General features: G+C 46.5%; 1 protein-coding gene across 2 annotated transcripts in view; it reads right to left on the reverse strand.

Moving 5' to 3' along the window:
* Positions 1–596: 596 nt before the first annotated feature.
* The window catches only part of RSPH10B (radial spoke head 10 homolog B), a 40065-nt gene continuing 24497 nt past the window's right edge, over positions 597–16164 (reverse strand). For both annotated transcript variants that reach the window (XM_056536031.1, XM_056536032.1), the window contains exons 12-19: positions 15369–15477; positions 14258–14337; positions 13765–13913; positions 11981–12088; positions 4389–4565; positions 4164–4257; positions 1154–1334; positions 597–1063 (exon numbers count right to left, since the gene is read on the reverse strand). In XM_056536031.1, the coding sequence (XP_056392006.1) occupies positions 844–1063; positions 1154–1334; positions 4164–4257; positions 4389–4565; positions 11981–12088; positions 13765–13913; positions 14258–14337; positions 15369–15477 (1118 nt within the window). In that variant the 3' untranslated portion in view covers positions 597–843. The remainder of the gene's footprint in view (positions 1064–1153; positions 1335–4163; positions 4258–4388; positions 4566–11980; positions 12089–13764; positions 13914–14257; positions 14338–15368; positions 15478–16164) is intronic.

Raw genomic sequence — 16164 nt, forward strand, 5'->3', positions numbered from 1 at the left:
TGCTTAGCATGTTCTCTGTGAAGAGATGGAGATCCTGAAAAAGCCTGGGCTGTGTTCATGCAAGCTAAGCTTGTCTGACTGCTGAAGATGATCCTCAATGTTCCTACTGATATCCATAGTGCTGCAGTATAATCTCTCCCTTCACTCTCCCTTTAGCTTCTCACCAGTGGCAGTTCAGTGCTTAATCTAACCCCAGTAACCCATTTTTCACTTACATGACATATATAGTAGTGTACTGTATAAATAAAACCACAGTGTTCACTCCAGTGCACTTTCTCCAGCACTATGTCATAGTATAGCAGAGAGGAATATGTGTTGTGGCGTGATTGGCCAGACAAGTAAAGGAAAGGAAGTGCAGGTGTGTGTTACACTGTCAAACAGCCCAGCTCTGACCCCCCCCCCCCCCCCACCCCTAAAATGGAGAGAATAGGAAATAGCTGTGCACCATTAAGAGAACTCTCAGGGCTTAAAACAGCAGTGAGAGCTCTAAAAACCATGCAATTTTTTTTTTTATATACTTTGAAACAAGAGTCTGTAAAGTAAAGTAAGAGTCTGTGGGTAAAAGAACTAAAATCCAATTCCTTAAATAGTTAACTTGTCAAATTGTATTCAGAGACTTTTATTTCCGTTTATTAGGATTTATTCCCACATGGCACAAATTGTACACTACCAACAAATCCAGCGCAAAATCCCCATGGGATGGGTTTGCATTTGTCACAATGTTGCTATGGATTTATTCATTGCATGACAGAAGGTATCAGTAAAAATCTGAGACAAAGCCACATAAATATACACATACATGTCTACACATTGTATTACTATATACAGGCATTATTTTGATCATTATTTTTTCTTCTTTTTGCTTGTCGCTGTAGTAGCCTTAGTACTTGCAGTGGACGGAGGGATGGGAGCTTCTTCCTTGTTTGCGGCAGGGTCCTGTCTACTCTTATGGTCATCAGCCTGGTCATCAGATACCTGCCCAGCCTCCAACATGGCCGCGGCCCTCTCTATCTCCATCTGTTCCAGCCTCTTGGCCTCCTCTTCAGCCCTCAATGCTTTTAGTCTTAATGAAATGAGTGGTAGTAGGTTAAGTTAATATGACATATATACACACAGAATGCTGCCATAGATGTAAATCAGCCATCACATTTACCGTGTCTCCTCCTCCTCCCAGATGCGCTGTAGTCGGGCCTGCTCAGCCTGCCGCGCTCTGTTTTTTGGGATTTCGGCCTTCAGTTCTTCTGCTTTCTCATACGCCAGAAAAAATACTTTATGGAAAAACACATCAACCTGACAGAACCATCTGTCTGTCATGATTTTCTTTGGGGTCTTTTCTGCAAACAAAATAGTACATGACATTCCCATTCATTCTATAGCCTATATGATATACAGTAAGTGGCACAGACTGGTACTTGGAGAACCCAACACAGAAATGCAATACAATGTGGATCAAGATCAATATGTGTGACAGAACCACTGATATGTGTGACAGGACCATTGCTGGGGACAGCAAAGACACATTAAAGGGGTACTCCGGTGAAAACCTTTTTACTTTTAAATCAACTGGTGGCAGAAAGATAAACATATTTGTAAATTACTTTTATTAAAAAATCTTAATCCTTCCAGTACTTATTAGCTGCTGAATGCTACAGAGGAAATTCCTTTCTTTTTGGAACACTGATGACATCACGAGCACATGCTGACATCTCTGTCCATTTTAGCAACCGTGCATAGCAGATGTATGCTAAGGGCAGCATGGTGGCTCAGTGGTTAGCACTGCTGCCTTGCAGTGCTGGGGACTTGGGTTCAAATCCCACTAAGGACAACAATAAATAAAGCATTGTTATGATAACGTAAGCAGAGAGAACTGTGCTCGTGATGTCATTAGAGAGCATTCCAAAAAAAAAAAAAAGAATTTCCTCTGTAGTATTCAGCAGCTAATAAGTACAGGAAGGATTACATTTTTTTAATAGAAGTAATTTACAAATATGTTTAACTTTCTGCCACCAGTTGATTTAAAAGAAAAAAGGTTTTCACCGGAGTATCCCTTTAAACAGACAAAATCCAGAAACCCACATGGTTACAAATAATAACATGCAGACATTGAATGGTAGTAGGAATATACCGTCATATACAGTACTAGTGAGGTTATACTGCCACCAAGTGGAAAATTACAATTACTGCATGGATCTTTTGTAACCTCTTTGGGATGCTTTTTGAAATACAATAAAGCAGTGGTTTCCAAACTGTGAACCTCTAGATGTTGCATAACTACAACTCTTAGCATAACCGGACAGCTATCCAGGCATACTGGGAGTTGTTGTCCAGAGTTTGGAGACAACTGCACTAACGGGTAGTATCATGTTCCCAGGCTTATTGACCCGATTTGCGACTGTTTTAAAGGGAATCTACCATCAGTGTCACCCCCACTAACCTGTTGGTAGAGGGTGGTAGTGTAGGTGACACTGATAATGATACTTACCTATCCTCAATCCATGGCCCCGTTAGCCTGTTATCCTCCTTTTTTGGGCGGCAGGCTTGGTGCACGGGTGGTGCTCCAGGAGCATGCTGGTGTCACGGCTGCTGTTTCTTCAAGCCTGCCTGCAGCCGGGCTGAGGAAGCAAACACGGTGATGTCAGCATGCTCCTGGAGCACCACCCGTGCACCAAGCCTGCCGCTCGAAAAAGGAGTGCAACAGGCTAACGGGGCCACGGATTGGGGATAGGTAAGTATCATTATGATCAGTTGTACCCGAACTACCAGCCTGTACCAACAAGTAAGTGCAGGTGACACTGATTACTGTTTCCCTTTAATGTCATCAGCCATATAGCTACACCACAGATGATCAGGTAATTGGCAGCACTGTGTACCCCCTAAATGAAAATATGTAGGGTAAAAGATTAAATGTAAAATTATAGGATCCCACAAAGGTATCATTTAAACCTTTTTATAAAATAGAAAATCAGGATGGAAAATTTTCGTGCGAACATTGTCCCGACAGTGGAGCGCCGACAGAACATGGACCGGCACTAGGACCGAACAGAAATGTATTGTCTCATAGACGGCAATGCATTTCCATTTGGACTCTGCAGAAAGAAAAGATCTGACTTTTCTTTCTGCGGACTCTGGAACTGGGACTCTGGAAAATCAGCTGTGGAAATTCCGCCGCGTGCAAAGTACAGCAGAATCCTATTGATATAAATTGGGCTCTGCTGCTGTGGAATTTCCGTGCAGAATTCTGATGCAGAATTCTGCACAGAAATTCCATCATGTGAACATAGGACATCCAGTTTGGCAGAGGAAGCTCCACTATCTAAAGAACCACACAAGATTCATAGGAGGGAAATACTGAAAATTTTCTGGCTAGTAATTGTAAGTAGAGGATAAGCCTTAAAGGTGTACTCCGCTGCTCAGCGTTTGGAACAAACTGTTCCGAATGCTGGAGCCGGCAGCTCGTGACATCATAGCCCCACCCCCTCATGACCACGCCTGCCCTGCCCCCTCAACAGGAGGGTGTGTGGCATCTGTCACGCCCCTTCCCATAGACTTGCACTGAGGGGGTGGGGCGTGACGCCATGAGGGGGCGGCGCTATGACATCACGAGCTGCCGGCTCCAGCTCCAGTGTTCAGAACAGTTTGTTCCAAACGCTGAGCAGCGGAGTACCCCTTTAAGGTTTATTCTCTACTTACAATTACTACACGTCACGAGCTGTGCCTCTGCTATATCTCGTGTGTGTAAGCTGTGTTATACACCAACAACCTATAACGAACAGCTGGGATCAGAGACTTAGAAGTTAAATGAATTCACTTGATTAAGCTGTAGCTCTAGCAGTTTAATTAGATGACCAGGTGCAGTAATCAAACACAACACCCAAAGCTTTCATATGAAATGTAGGCAGCATTACAGCACAATTTCAATGATGGAGCGTTACTCCTTCCTGCCACATCAGCTACAACAGGTAAGCACAAGGCATACACAAGAACCTCTACATTATTCTCTCATAGCCTAAGCTGCACTGCATCTGTATCACCCAGTTTGCATTATGAATTTTTCACACACAATGTCAATTGGGGTAAAGGATAGAATTATACTGGCACTTTAATTCTCATTTGAAGGTAAAAGAGGAGAATTTTTTTTTTTTACGATTTGAAAGTTCACTCACTTGAAGAAGGGAACAGTAGACGTGGGCTGCGTTTTTCATTCACCTTCAAGGCGATGCTCATCTCTTTTTCTTCTGTCCCACTGTCTGACTTTCTCTACAGTTAATGGAAAAATAAGAACTTTCACATTGTATTGTACAGGATTTCATATAAACAGGGAAGGAACTCACATTACATGGCCTGTACTGGATAATACAAGGTATCAGGCAAAGAACGTATATTCTTACCGGGGTCGAAAGACTTGAGCGGTGGTTGGTAAGATCTGCACTGGCACTGCCATCCGAAGCTGTGTTTGACCTTTGCTCTCCTTGAAGAAGGTTGTGGTTCGATTCTTGTAGCAGTTCATCTGTGACATACGTAATGGCGCAGCCGATTAAAGCCTCCAAGAATTCCAGAAATGTGAGCTGCGGTAAAATATATGTACAATGCATTCAGAAAAATCAGTAGAAAAATAGTTGTGTGCTTAAAGGGGTACTTAAAGGTGCTTAAAGGTGGAAAACATTTTTTTTTTATTCAACTGGTGCCAGAAAGTTACACAGATTTGTAAATGACTTCTATTAAAAAATCTTTACCCTTCCAGTACTTTTTAGCAGCTGTATGCTACAGAGGAAATTCTTTTCTTTTTGAATTTCTCTTTTGTCTTCTCCACAGTGCTCTCTGCTGCCACCTCTGTCCGTGTCAGGAACTGTCCAGAGCAGCATAGGTTTGCTATGGGGAATTTCTCCTGCTCTGGACAGTTCCTGATACGGGCATCAGGTGTCAGCAGAGAGCACTGTGGACAAGACAAAAAAGAAATTCAAAAAGAAAAGAATTTCCTCTGTAGCATACAGCTGCTAAAAAGTACTGGAAGGGTAGAGATTTTTTAATAGAAGTCATTTACAAATCTGTTTAACTTTCTGGCACCAGTTGATTAAAAAAAAAAAAAAATAAATAAATAAAGTTTTCCACCAGAGTACCCCTTTAAAAATGACCATTCTGTATCATTTTTCAATCTCTATAGTAGAATCAACAATGTAGTATATAGCGCCACCTACAGGCAGTTAAAAAGAATGTATAACAAAAGTTCTGTTTTTTCACTAAGGCAGTGGTCAACAAACTGTGGACCTTCAGGTGTTGCAAAACTACTGTTACGCCGAGCGCTCCGGGTCCCCGCTCCTCCCCGGAGCGCTCGCTTCTCTCTCGCTACCGCAGCGCTCCGGGCAGCTCCACGGACCCGGTGCGCTGCGATACCGTCTCCAGCCGGGATGCGATTCGCGATGCGGGTAGCGCCCGCTCGCGATGCGCATCCCGGCTCCCGTACCTGACTCGCTCTCCGTCTGTCCTGTCCCGGCGCGCGCGGCCCCGCTCCCTAGGGCGCGCGCGCGCCGGGTCTCTGCGATTTAAAGGGCCACTGCGCCGCTGATTGGCGCAGTGGTTCCAATTAGTGTGTTCACCTGTGCACTCCCTATTTATACCTCACTTCCCCTTCACTCCCTCGCCGGATCTTGTTGCCATTGTGCCAGTGAAAGCGTTTCCTTGTGTGTTCCTAGCCTGTGTTCCAGACCTCCTGCCGTTGCCCCTGACTACGATCCTTGCTGCCTGCCCCGACCTTCTGCTACGTCCGACCTTGCTTCTGTCTACTCCCTTGTACCGCGCCTATCTTCAGCAGTCAGAGAGGTTGAGCCGTTGCTAGTGGATACGACCTGGTCACTACCGCCGCAGCAAGACCATCCCGCTTTGCGGCGGGCTCTGGTGAAAACCAGTAGTGACTTAGAACCGATCCACTAGCACGGTCCACGCCAATCCCTCTCTGGCACAGAGGATCCACTACCTGCCAGCCGGCATCGTGACAGTAGATCCGGCCATGGATCCCGCTGAAGTTCCTCTGCCAGTTGTCGCCGACCTCACCACGGTGGTCGCCCAGCAGTCACAACAGATAGCGCAACAAGGCCAACAGCTGTCTCAACTGACCGTGATGCTACAGCAGCTACTACCACAGCTTCAGCAATCATCTCCTCCGCCAGCTCCTGCACCTCCTCCGCAGCGAGTGGCCGCTTCTGGTCTACGACTATCCTTGCCGGATAAATTTGATGGGGACTCTAAATTCTGCCGTGGCTTTCTTTCCCAATGTTCCCTGCACTTGGAGATGATGTCGGACCAGTTTCCTACTGAAAGGTCTAAGGTGGCTTTCGTAGTCAGCCTTTTGTCTGGAAAAGCTCTGTCATGGGCCACACCGCTCTGGGACCGCAATGACCCCGTCACTGCCTCTATACACTCCTTCTTCTCGGAAATTCGAAGTGTCTTTGAGGAACCTGCCCGAGCCTCTTCTGCTGAGACTGCCCTGTTGAACCTGGTCCAGGGTAATTCTTCCGTTGGCGAGTACGCCGTACAATTCCGTACTCTTGCTTCAGAATTATCCTGGAATAATGAGGCCCTCTGCGCGACCTTTAAAAAAGGCCTATCCAGCAACATTAAAGATGTTCTGGCCGCACGAGAAATCCCTGCTAACCTACATGAACTCATCCATCTTGCCACTCGCATTGACATGCGTTTTTCCGAAAGGCGTCAGGAGCTCCGCCAGGATATGGACTTTGTTCGCACAAGGCGTTTTTTCTCCCCGGCTCCTCTCTCCTCTGGTCCCCTGCAATCCGTTCCTGTGCCTCCCGCCGAGGAGGCTATGCAGGTCGACCGGTCTCGCCTGACACCTCAAGAGAGGACACGACGCCGCATGGAGAATCTCTGCCTGTACTGTGCCAGTACCGAACACTTCCTGAAGGATTGTCCTATCCGTCCTCCCCGCCTGGAAAGACGTACGCTGACTCCGCACAAAGTTGAGACAGTCCTTGATGTCTACTCTGCTTCTCCACGTCTTACTGTGCCTGTGCGGATATCTGCCTCTGCCTTCTCCTTCTCTACTATGGCCTTCTTGGATTCCGGATCTGCAGGAAATTTTATTTTGGCCTCTCTCGTCAACAGGTTCAACATCCCAGTGACCAGTCTCGCCAGACCCCTCTACATCAATTGTGTAAACAATGAAAGATTGGACTGTACCATACGTCTCCGCACGGAGCCCCTTCTAATGTGCATAGGACCTCATCACGAGAAGATTGAATTTTTGGTCCTCCCCAATTGCACTTCCGAAATCCTCCTTGGACTACCCTGGCTTCAACTCCATTCCCCAACCCTGGATTGGTCCACTGGGGAGATCAAGAGTTGGGGGCCCTCTTGTTTCAAGGACTGCCTAAAACCGGTTCCCAGTACCCCTTGCCGTGACTCTGTGGTTCCCCCTGTAACCGGTCTCCCTAAGGCCTATATGGACTTTGCGGATGTTTTTTGCAAAAAACAAGCTGAGACTCTACCTCCTCACAGGCCTTATGATTGTCCTATTGACCTCCTCCCGGGCACTACTCCACCCCGGGGCAGAATCTATCCTCTGTCCGCCCCAGAGACTCTTGCTATGTCGGAGTACATCCAGGAAAATTTAAAAAAAGGCTTTATCCGTAAATCCTCCTCTCCTGCCGGAGCCGGATTTTTCTTTGTGTCCAAAAAAGATGGCTCTCTACGTCCTTGCATTGACTACCGCGGTCTTAATAAAATCACGGTAAAGAACCGCTACCCCCTACCCCTCATCTCTGAACTCTTTGATCGCCTCCAAGGTGCCCACATCTTTACCAAACTGGACTTAAGAGGTGCTTATAATCTCATCCGCATCAGAGAGGGGGATGAATGGAAAACGGCATTTAACACTAGAGATGGACACTTTGAGTATCTGGTCATGCCCTTTGGCCTGTGCAACGCCCCTGCCGTCTTCCAAGACTTTGTTAATGAAATTTTTCGTGATCTCTTATACTCCTGTGTTGTTGTATATCTGGACGATATCCTGATTTTTTCTGCCAATCTAGAAGAACACCGCCAGCATGTCCGTATGGTTCTTCAGAGACTTCGTGACAATCAACTTTATGCCAAGATAGAGAAATGTCTGTTTGAATGCCAATCTCTTCCTTTCCTAGGATACTTGGTCTCTGGCCAAGGACTACAAATGGATCCAGACAAACTCTCTGCCGTCTTAGATTGGCCACGCCCCTCCGGACTCCGTGCTATCCAACGTTTTTTGGGGTTCGCCAATTATTACAGGCAATTTATTCCACATTTTTCTACCGTTGTGGCCCCTATCGTGGCTTTAACCAAAAAAAATGCCAATCCCAAGTCTTTGCCTCCTCAAGCGGAAGACGCCTTTAAACGGCTCAAGTCTGCCTTTTCTTCGGCTCCTGTGCTCTCCAGACCTGACCCATCTAAACCCTTCCTATTGGAGGTTGATGCCTCCTCTGTAGGAGCTGGAGCGGTCCTTCTACAAAAAAATTCTTCCGGGCATGCTGTTACTTGTGGTTTTTTTTCTAGGACCTTCTCTCCGGCGGAGAGGAACTACTCCATCGGGGATCGAGAGCTTCTAGCCATTAAATTAGCACTTGAGGAATGGAGGCATCTGCTGGAGGGATCAAGATTTCCAGTTATTATTTACACCGATCACAAGAACCTCTCCTATCTCCAGTCTGCCCAACGGCTGAATCCTCGCCAGGCCAGGTGGTCTCTGTTCTTTGCCCGATTTAATTTTGAAATTCACTTTCGGCCTGCCGATAAGAACATTAGGGCCGATGCTCTCTCTCGTTCCTCGGATGCCTCGGAAGTTGAACTCTCTCCGCAACACATCATTCCTCCTGACTGCCTGATTTCCACTTCTCCAGCCTCCATCAGGCAAACTCCTCCAGGGAAGACCTTCGTCACTCCACGCCAACGCCTCGGAATCCTCAAATGGGGTCACTCCTCCCATCTCGCAGGCCATGCGGGCATCAAGAAATCTGTGCAACTCATCTCTCGCTTCTATTGGTGGCCGACTCTGGAGACGGATGTCGTGGACTTTGTGCGAGCCTGCACTGTCTGTGCCCGGGATAAGACTCCTCGCCAGAAGCCCGCTGGTTTTCTTCATCCTCTGCCTGTCCCCGAACAGCCTTGGTCTCTGATTGGTATGGATTTTATTACAGACCTACCCCCATCCCGTGGCAACACTGTTGTTTGGGTGGTCGTTGATCGATTCTCCAAGATGGCACATTTCATCCCTCTTCCTGGTCTTCCTTCAGCGCCTCAGTTGGCTAAACAATTTTTTGTACACATTTTTCGTCTTCACGGGTTGCCCACACAGATAGTCTCGGATAGAGGCGTCCAATTTGTGTCAAAATTCTGGAGGGCTCTCTGTAAACAACTCAAGATTAAATTAAACTTTTCTTCTGCATATCATCCTCAATCCAATGGACAAGTAGAAAGAATTAACCAGGTCTTGGGTGATTATTTACGACATTTTGTTTCCTCCCGCCAGGATGATTGGGCAGATCTTCTACCATGGGCCGAATTCTCGTATAACTTTAGAGTCTCTGAATCTTCCTCCAAATCCCCATTTTTCGTGGTGTACGGCCGTCACCCTCTTCCCCCCCTCCCTACTCCCTTGCCCTCTGGTTTGCCCGCTGTAGATGAAGTGACTCGTGATCTTTCCACCATATGGAAAGAGACCCAAGATTCTCTTTTACAGGCTTCATCTCGCATGAAAAAGTTTGCCGATAAGAAAAGAAGAGCTCCCCCCATTTTTGCTCCCGGAGACAAGGTATGGCTCTCCGCTAAATATGTCCGCTTTCGTGTCCCCAGTTACAAACTGGGTCCACGCTATCTTGGTCCTTTCAAAGTCTTGTGCCAAATTAATCCCGTCTCTTACAAACTTCTTCTTCCTCCTTCTCTCCGTATTCCTAATGCCTTTCATGTCTCTCTTCTTAAACCACTCATCATCAACCGTTTCTCTCCCAAATTAGTTTCTCCCACTCCTGTCTCCGGTTCTTCTGACGTCTTCTCAGTGAAAGAGATACTGGCCTCCAAGACGGTCAGAGGAAAAAGGTTCTTTTTAGTGGATTGGGAGGGCTGTGGACCTGAAGAGAGATCCTGGGAACCTGAGGACAACATCCTAGACAAAAGTCTGCTCCTCAGGTTCTCAGGCTCTAAGAAGAGGGGGAGACCCAAGGGGGGGGGTACTGTTACGCCGAGCGCTCCGGGTCCCCGCTCCTCCCCGGAGCGCTCGCTTCTCTCTCGCTACCGCAGCGCTCCGGGCAGCTCCACGGACCCGGTGCGCTGCGATACCGTCTCCAGCCGGGATGCGATTCGCGATGCGGGTAGCGCCCGCTCGCGATGCGCATCCCGGCTCCCGTACCTGACTCGCTCTCCGTCTGTCCTGTCCCGGCGCGCGCGGCCCCGCTCCCTAGGGCGCGCGCGCGTCGGGTCTCTGCGATTTAAAGGGCCACTGCGCCGCTGATTGGCGCAGTGGTTCCAATTAGTGTGTTCACCTGTGCACTCCCTATTTATACCTCACTTCCCCTTCACTCCCTCGCCGGATCTTGTTGCCATTGTGCCAGTGAAAGCGTTTCCTTGTGTGTTCCTAGCCTGTGTTCCAGACCTCCTGCCGTTGCCCCTGACTACGATCCTTGCTGCCTGCCCCGACCTTCTGCTACGTCCGACCTTGCTTCTGTCTACTCCCTTGTACCGCGCCTATCTTCAGCAGTCAGAGAGGTTGAGCCGTTGCTAGTGGATACGACCTGGTCACTACCGCCGCAGCAAGACCATCCCGCTTTGCGGCGGGCTCTGGTGAAAACCAGTAGTGACTTAGAACCGATCCACTAGCACGGTCCACGCCAATCCCTCTCTGGCACAGAGGATCCACTACCTGCCAGCCGGCATCGTGACAACTACAACTCCCAGCATGCCCGGACAGCCGTTTTGCAACATCTTGAGGCCCACATTTTTAAGACCACGTTACTAAGACAACAAAGACCTGAGTAAGAATAACACCCCCACATTAAAGGGGTATTCCAGGAAAAAACTTTTTTTTTTTTTTATATATATATCAAATGGCTCCAGAAAGTTAAACAGATTTGTAAATTACTTCTATTAAAAAATCTTAATAATAATAATTAACAGCTGCTGAAGTTGAGTTGTTGTTTTCTGTCTGGCAACAGTGCTCTCTGCTGACATCTCTGCTTGTCTCGGGAACTGCACAGAGTAGAAGAGGTTTGCTATGGGGATTTTCTTCTAAACTGGGCAGTTCCCGAGACACGTGTCATCAGAGAGAACTTAGACAGAAAAGAACAACTCAACTTCATCAGCTCATTGGTACTGAAAGGATTAAGATTTTTTAATAGAAGTAATTTACAAATCTGTTTAAAGGGGTTCTTCGGTGCTTAGACATCTTATCCCCTATCCAAATGATAGGGGATAAGATGCCTGATCGCGGGAGTCCCGCCTCTTGGGACCCCCGGGATCTTGCACGCGGCACCCTGTTTGTAATCAGTCCCCGGAGCGTGTTCGCTCCGGGTCTGATTACCGACGTCACGCCTCCACCCCCGTGTGACGTCCCTCAATGCAAGCCTACGGAAGGGGGCGTGATAGCTGTCACGACCATCCCGTAGGCTTGCATTGAGGGGCGGAGCGTGACGTCACACGGGGGTGGAGGCGTGATGTCACACGCCGCCGGCCTTGTGGTAGTCGGTAATCAGACCCGGAGCGAACACGCTCCGGGGACTCATTACAAACGGGGTGCCGCGTGCAAGATCCCGGGGGTCTCCAGCGGCGGGACTTCCGCGATCAGGCATCTTATCCCCTATCCTTTGGATAGGGAATAAGATGTCTAAGCACCGGAGAACCCCTTTAACTTTCTGGAGCCAGCTGATATATAAAAAAAAAGTTTTTTCCTGGATAACCCCTTTAATGCGCCCTGAACCCCTAAATCATCATACTTGCAGGGACTCACCTCTAGCTCTAGAATTATCTCATTTCCTTCTCTCACACTTGGATCATCTTCGGCTAAAACGTCCACAATCTTTGTGACACTGAGTTCTTTATTTAAGACTCCTAAATCCTATATGGGAAGCACAAATATTTGGCATCTATTTTAATTCAATGAAAAGGAACTGTAAGGACATGTTAAAGCGGTACTCCAGAGGGAAAAGTTATACAGATTTGTAAACTACTTCTATATAGAAATCTTAATCCTTCCAGTACTTATCAGCTGCTGTATACTACAGAGGAAGTTGTGTAGTTCTTTCCAGTCTGACCACAGTGCTCTCTGCTGACACTTCTGTCCGTGTCAGGAACTGTCTTGAGAAGGAGCAAATCCCCATAGCAAACTTCTCCTGCTCAGGACAGTTCCTAAAAACAGACAGAGAGCCATGTGGTCAGACAGGAAAGAACTACACAACTTCCTCTGTAGTATACAGCAGCTGATAAGTACTGAAAAGATTAAGATTTTTGAATAGAATTAATTTACAAATCTTTATAACTTCCTGGCACCAGTACATATTAATAGAAGGCACCAAACAGATTTGTAAAGGACTTCTATTAAAAAAATCTTTACCCTTCCAGTACTTTTTAGCAGCTGTATGCTATAGAGGAAATTCTTTTCTTTTTGAATTTCTTTTTTTGTCTTGTCCACAGTGCTCTCTGCTGACACCTGATGCCCGTATCAGGAACTCAGAAAATCCCCTTAGCAAACCTATGCTGCTCTGGACAGTTCCTGACACGGACAGAGGTGTCAGCAGAGAGCACTGTGGACAAGACAAAAAAAGAAATAAAAAAAGAAAAGAATTTCCTCTGTAACATACAGCTGCTAAAAAGTACTGGAAGGGTAAAGATTTTTTTTTATAAGAAGTCAATTACAAATCTGTTTAACTTTCTGGCACCAGTTGATTTAAAAAATAAAATAAAATAAAAAAGTTTTCCACCGGAGTACCCCTTTAAAAATGATCATTCTGATAATTTTTCAATCTCTACAGTAGAATGAACAATGTAGTATATATCCCCACCTACAGGCAGTTAAAAAAAATATATAACAAAAGTTCTGTTTTTACAGTGGTCTACAAACTGTGGACCTTCAGGTGTTGCAAAACTACAACTCCCAGCATGCCCGGACAGCCGTTGGCTGTCCGGGCATGCTGGAAATTGTAGTTTTGCAACATCTTGAGGCCCACATTTTTAAGACCATGTTACTAAGACAACAAAGACCTGAGTAAGAATAACACCCCCTGAACCCCTAAATCACCAGTTGATTTAAAAAAAAAAAAAATACCGTTTTAAGAATAACCTTGTTATACATGTGGTTGAATTGTCTACTGTCCTGTTGGTACATGGGGTCCCTAGGTCTCTACACAACATTGCATTATAGATAATGGTTTCCCATGTTGGATGATTTTTTTTTAGAACCTGACGGAAATAAATCTCTGTATACCTGAGATATATTGGGGGTACAGTAGGACGCCAAAGACTTCTATGGGAAGATATTAAAGCTTCAAATAACATGGAGCTTATAAGGAGCTGTAAAACAGACATCTTGTTTTTTTAGTCTGTTCCTAGGGAAACTAAACTCTATGCCCCACTAGGTAAGAACAGACTGTACCATGGGGTGACATCAGGTGCCATATGACCTAGTAGAAGGCAAAGTTGTCAGCACGATAAATGACACCTCATCTTCCTAAGAAATTGTATACTATGTCCTGTCCACAGAGAGACCAGCACAGAATATATTCATTTCATATTTACCCTCATCATCCATATAAAATGTCTCATGGTCATCGTAGGCTCAAATGGTGCAGAGGTGTTCTTCTTGCAGTAGGTCTTATAGATATCCCAGCACTTATCAATGTAGGACATTGCATGTTCCGTCTTTTGGGCATCACTGAATAAGTGACCTACGACAACAGAGAAAATAGAATCAGACATATTTAAAGGGGTATTCCGGGTTTATACATCTTATCCCCTATCCAAAGGTTAGGGGATAAGATGTATGATCGCAGGGGTCCAGCCGCTAGGGACCCCCGCGATCTCGGTGCAGCCCCCAGCCACTAGGGACCCCCACGATCTCGGTGCAGCTCCCAGCGGGGGATGCACCTAGATCGCGGGGGTCCCCAGCGGCGGGACCCCTGCGATCATACATCTTATCCCCTATCCTTTGGATAGGGGATAAGATGTATAGACCCGGAATACCCCTTTAATCCCTAAATAAAAGCCCATAGAATCAGAGGCAAAGACTGACCTTTGATTTTGGTACCATGGGGCACGATATTGCATGTCATGATTTTGGAAAAGCAGTCAACAAGGGAAAGCTTCTTATCTCTGGAACAGGAAAGATTAAAAGGCTCTATATACTGTAATATCTAAATGTAATTCCAGGTTGTATACTGAAAACTCAAAGTAAATGATCATAGAAATACTTAAAGGGGTACTCCACTGGAAAACATTATCTTTTAAATTTACTGGTGTCAGAAAGTTAAATAGATTTGCAAATTACTTCTATTAAAAAAAATCTTAACCCTTCCAGTACTTATCAGCTGTTGTATGCACCACAGGACACCTGATGCCCGTATCAGGAACTGTCAAGAGCAGGAGAAAATCCCCATTGCAAACCTATGATGCTCCGGACAGTTCCTGACACGGACAGAGGTGTCAGCAGAGAGCACTGTGGACAAGACGAAAGAGAAATTCAAAAATAAAAGAATTTTCTCTGTAGCATACAGCTGCTTAAAAGTATTGGATGGGTAAAGATTTTTTAATAGACGTCATTTACAAATCTGTTTAACTTTCTGACACCAGTTGATTTAAAAAAAATGTTTTCCATCGGAGTACACCTTTAAGGCAGTGTTTCCCTACCAGGGTGACCCCAGTTGTTGCAAAACTACAACTCCCAGCATGCCTGGACAGCCAAAGGCTGTCTGGGCATGCTGGGAGTTTTAGTTTTGCAACAACTAGGGCCACCCTGGTAGGGAAACACTTCCTTAATGGGGTACTCCGCCCTTAACATCTTATCCCCTATCCAAAGGATAGGGGATAAAATGTCAGATTGCGGAGGTCCCGCCGCTGGGGACCCCCAGGATCTCCGCCCCAGCGCCCCGCTATCATTACTGCATAGAGCAAACTCGCTCTGTGCGTAATGACCGGCGATACAGGTGCCGGAGCATCATAACATCATGGCCCCGCCCCCTTGTGACGTCACGGGCCGCCCTCTCAATACAAGTCTATGGGAGGGGGCATGATGGCAATCTGACATTTCGTCCCCTATCCTTTGGATAGGGGATAAGATGCTAGGGGCGGAGTACCCCTTTAAGCAATGATGTCCCTTCACATTAATGAAAGCAAAAAGGACTTACGGACAGTCAGCACGAGCAATGTGATCAGCCAAGTAGATAATATTTGTCAGGAAGGTGCGAAGCAGCATTGAAGCATAGGGAGAGTGGATTTCTTCAGGATCAGAGTGGTCTGATTGGATACACAACATTTACCATAAAAGGACATGAATTGTATTGGTATTGATAGCCTACGATATGCAAAGGTTTGGCAGACAACGGATAAGGGACATTGAGTGCCTACTCTGAAAAGCAAGAACAAAAACTGCAACACAAGTGGGACGGGGCCGGGGCCGTTTGCGGTCCCGTATCTAATGTATTTCAATGAGCGACCGGAGTGAATCGCTGCCTCCGGTTGGCTCCGTTTTGCCCCGTATACGGTTTCCCGACCGGACCTAAAAACTCTGTTGACTACGTTTGTAGGTCCGGTCGGGAAACCGTATACGGGCCAAAACGGAGCCTACGGGAGGCAGCGATTCACTCCGGTCGCTCATTGAAATACATTAGATACGGGACTGCATACGGCAGCGTGCGATTGCCCCGCCCCCGACTCTCCGCCCCCCTCTCCCCAGCCGTATACGGTCCCGTATCTTAAGAAACGTAGTGTGCATGCACCCTTATATAGTGCAACATAGGCTACTATAACAGTAATGTAGAGGTTGTGTATGCCTGGTTTTGCAGGGGAGGGGGTGGAATAAAAAAAAAAAATTATCAAATTGATAGTATGATCCCGCATACACCCAGTTAGAGGCTTTATGCCCTAAAGAAGTGAGGAGAGTGTGTTAGGGTCCATCAGAAAATGAGGCCACCTCCATGTGGT

Source organism: Hyla sarda, chromosome 8 (assembly GCF_029499605.1).
Source record: "Hyla sarda isolate aHylSar1 chromosome 8, aHylSar1.hap1, whole genome shotgun sequence".
Lineage (NCBI taxonomy): Eukaryota > Metazoa > Chordata > Amphibia > Anura > Hylidae > Hyla > Hyla sarda.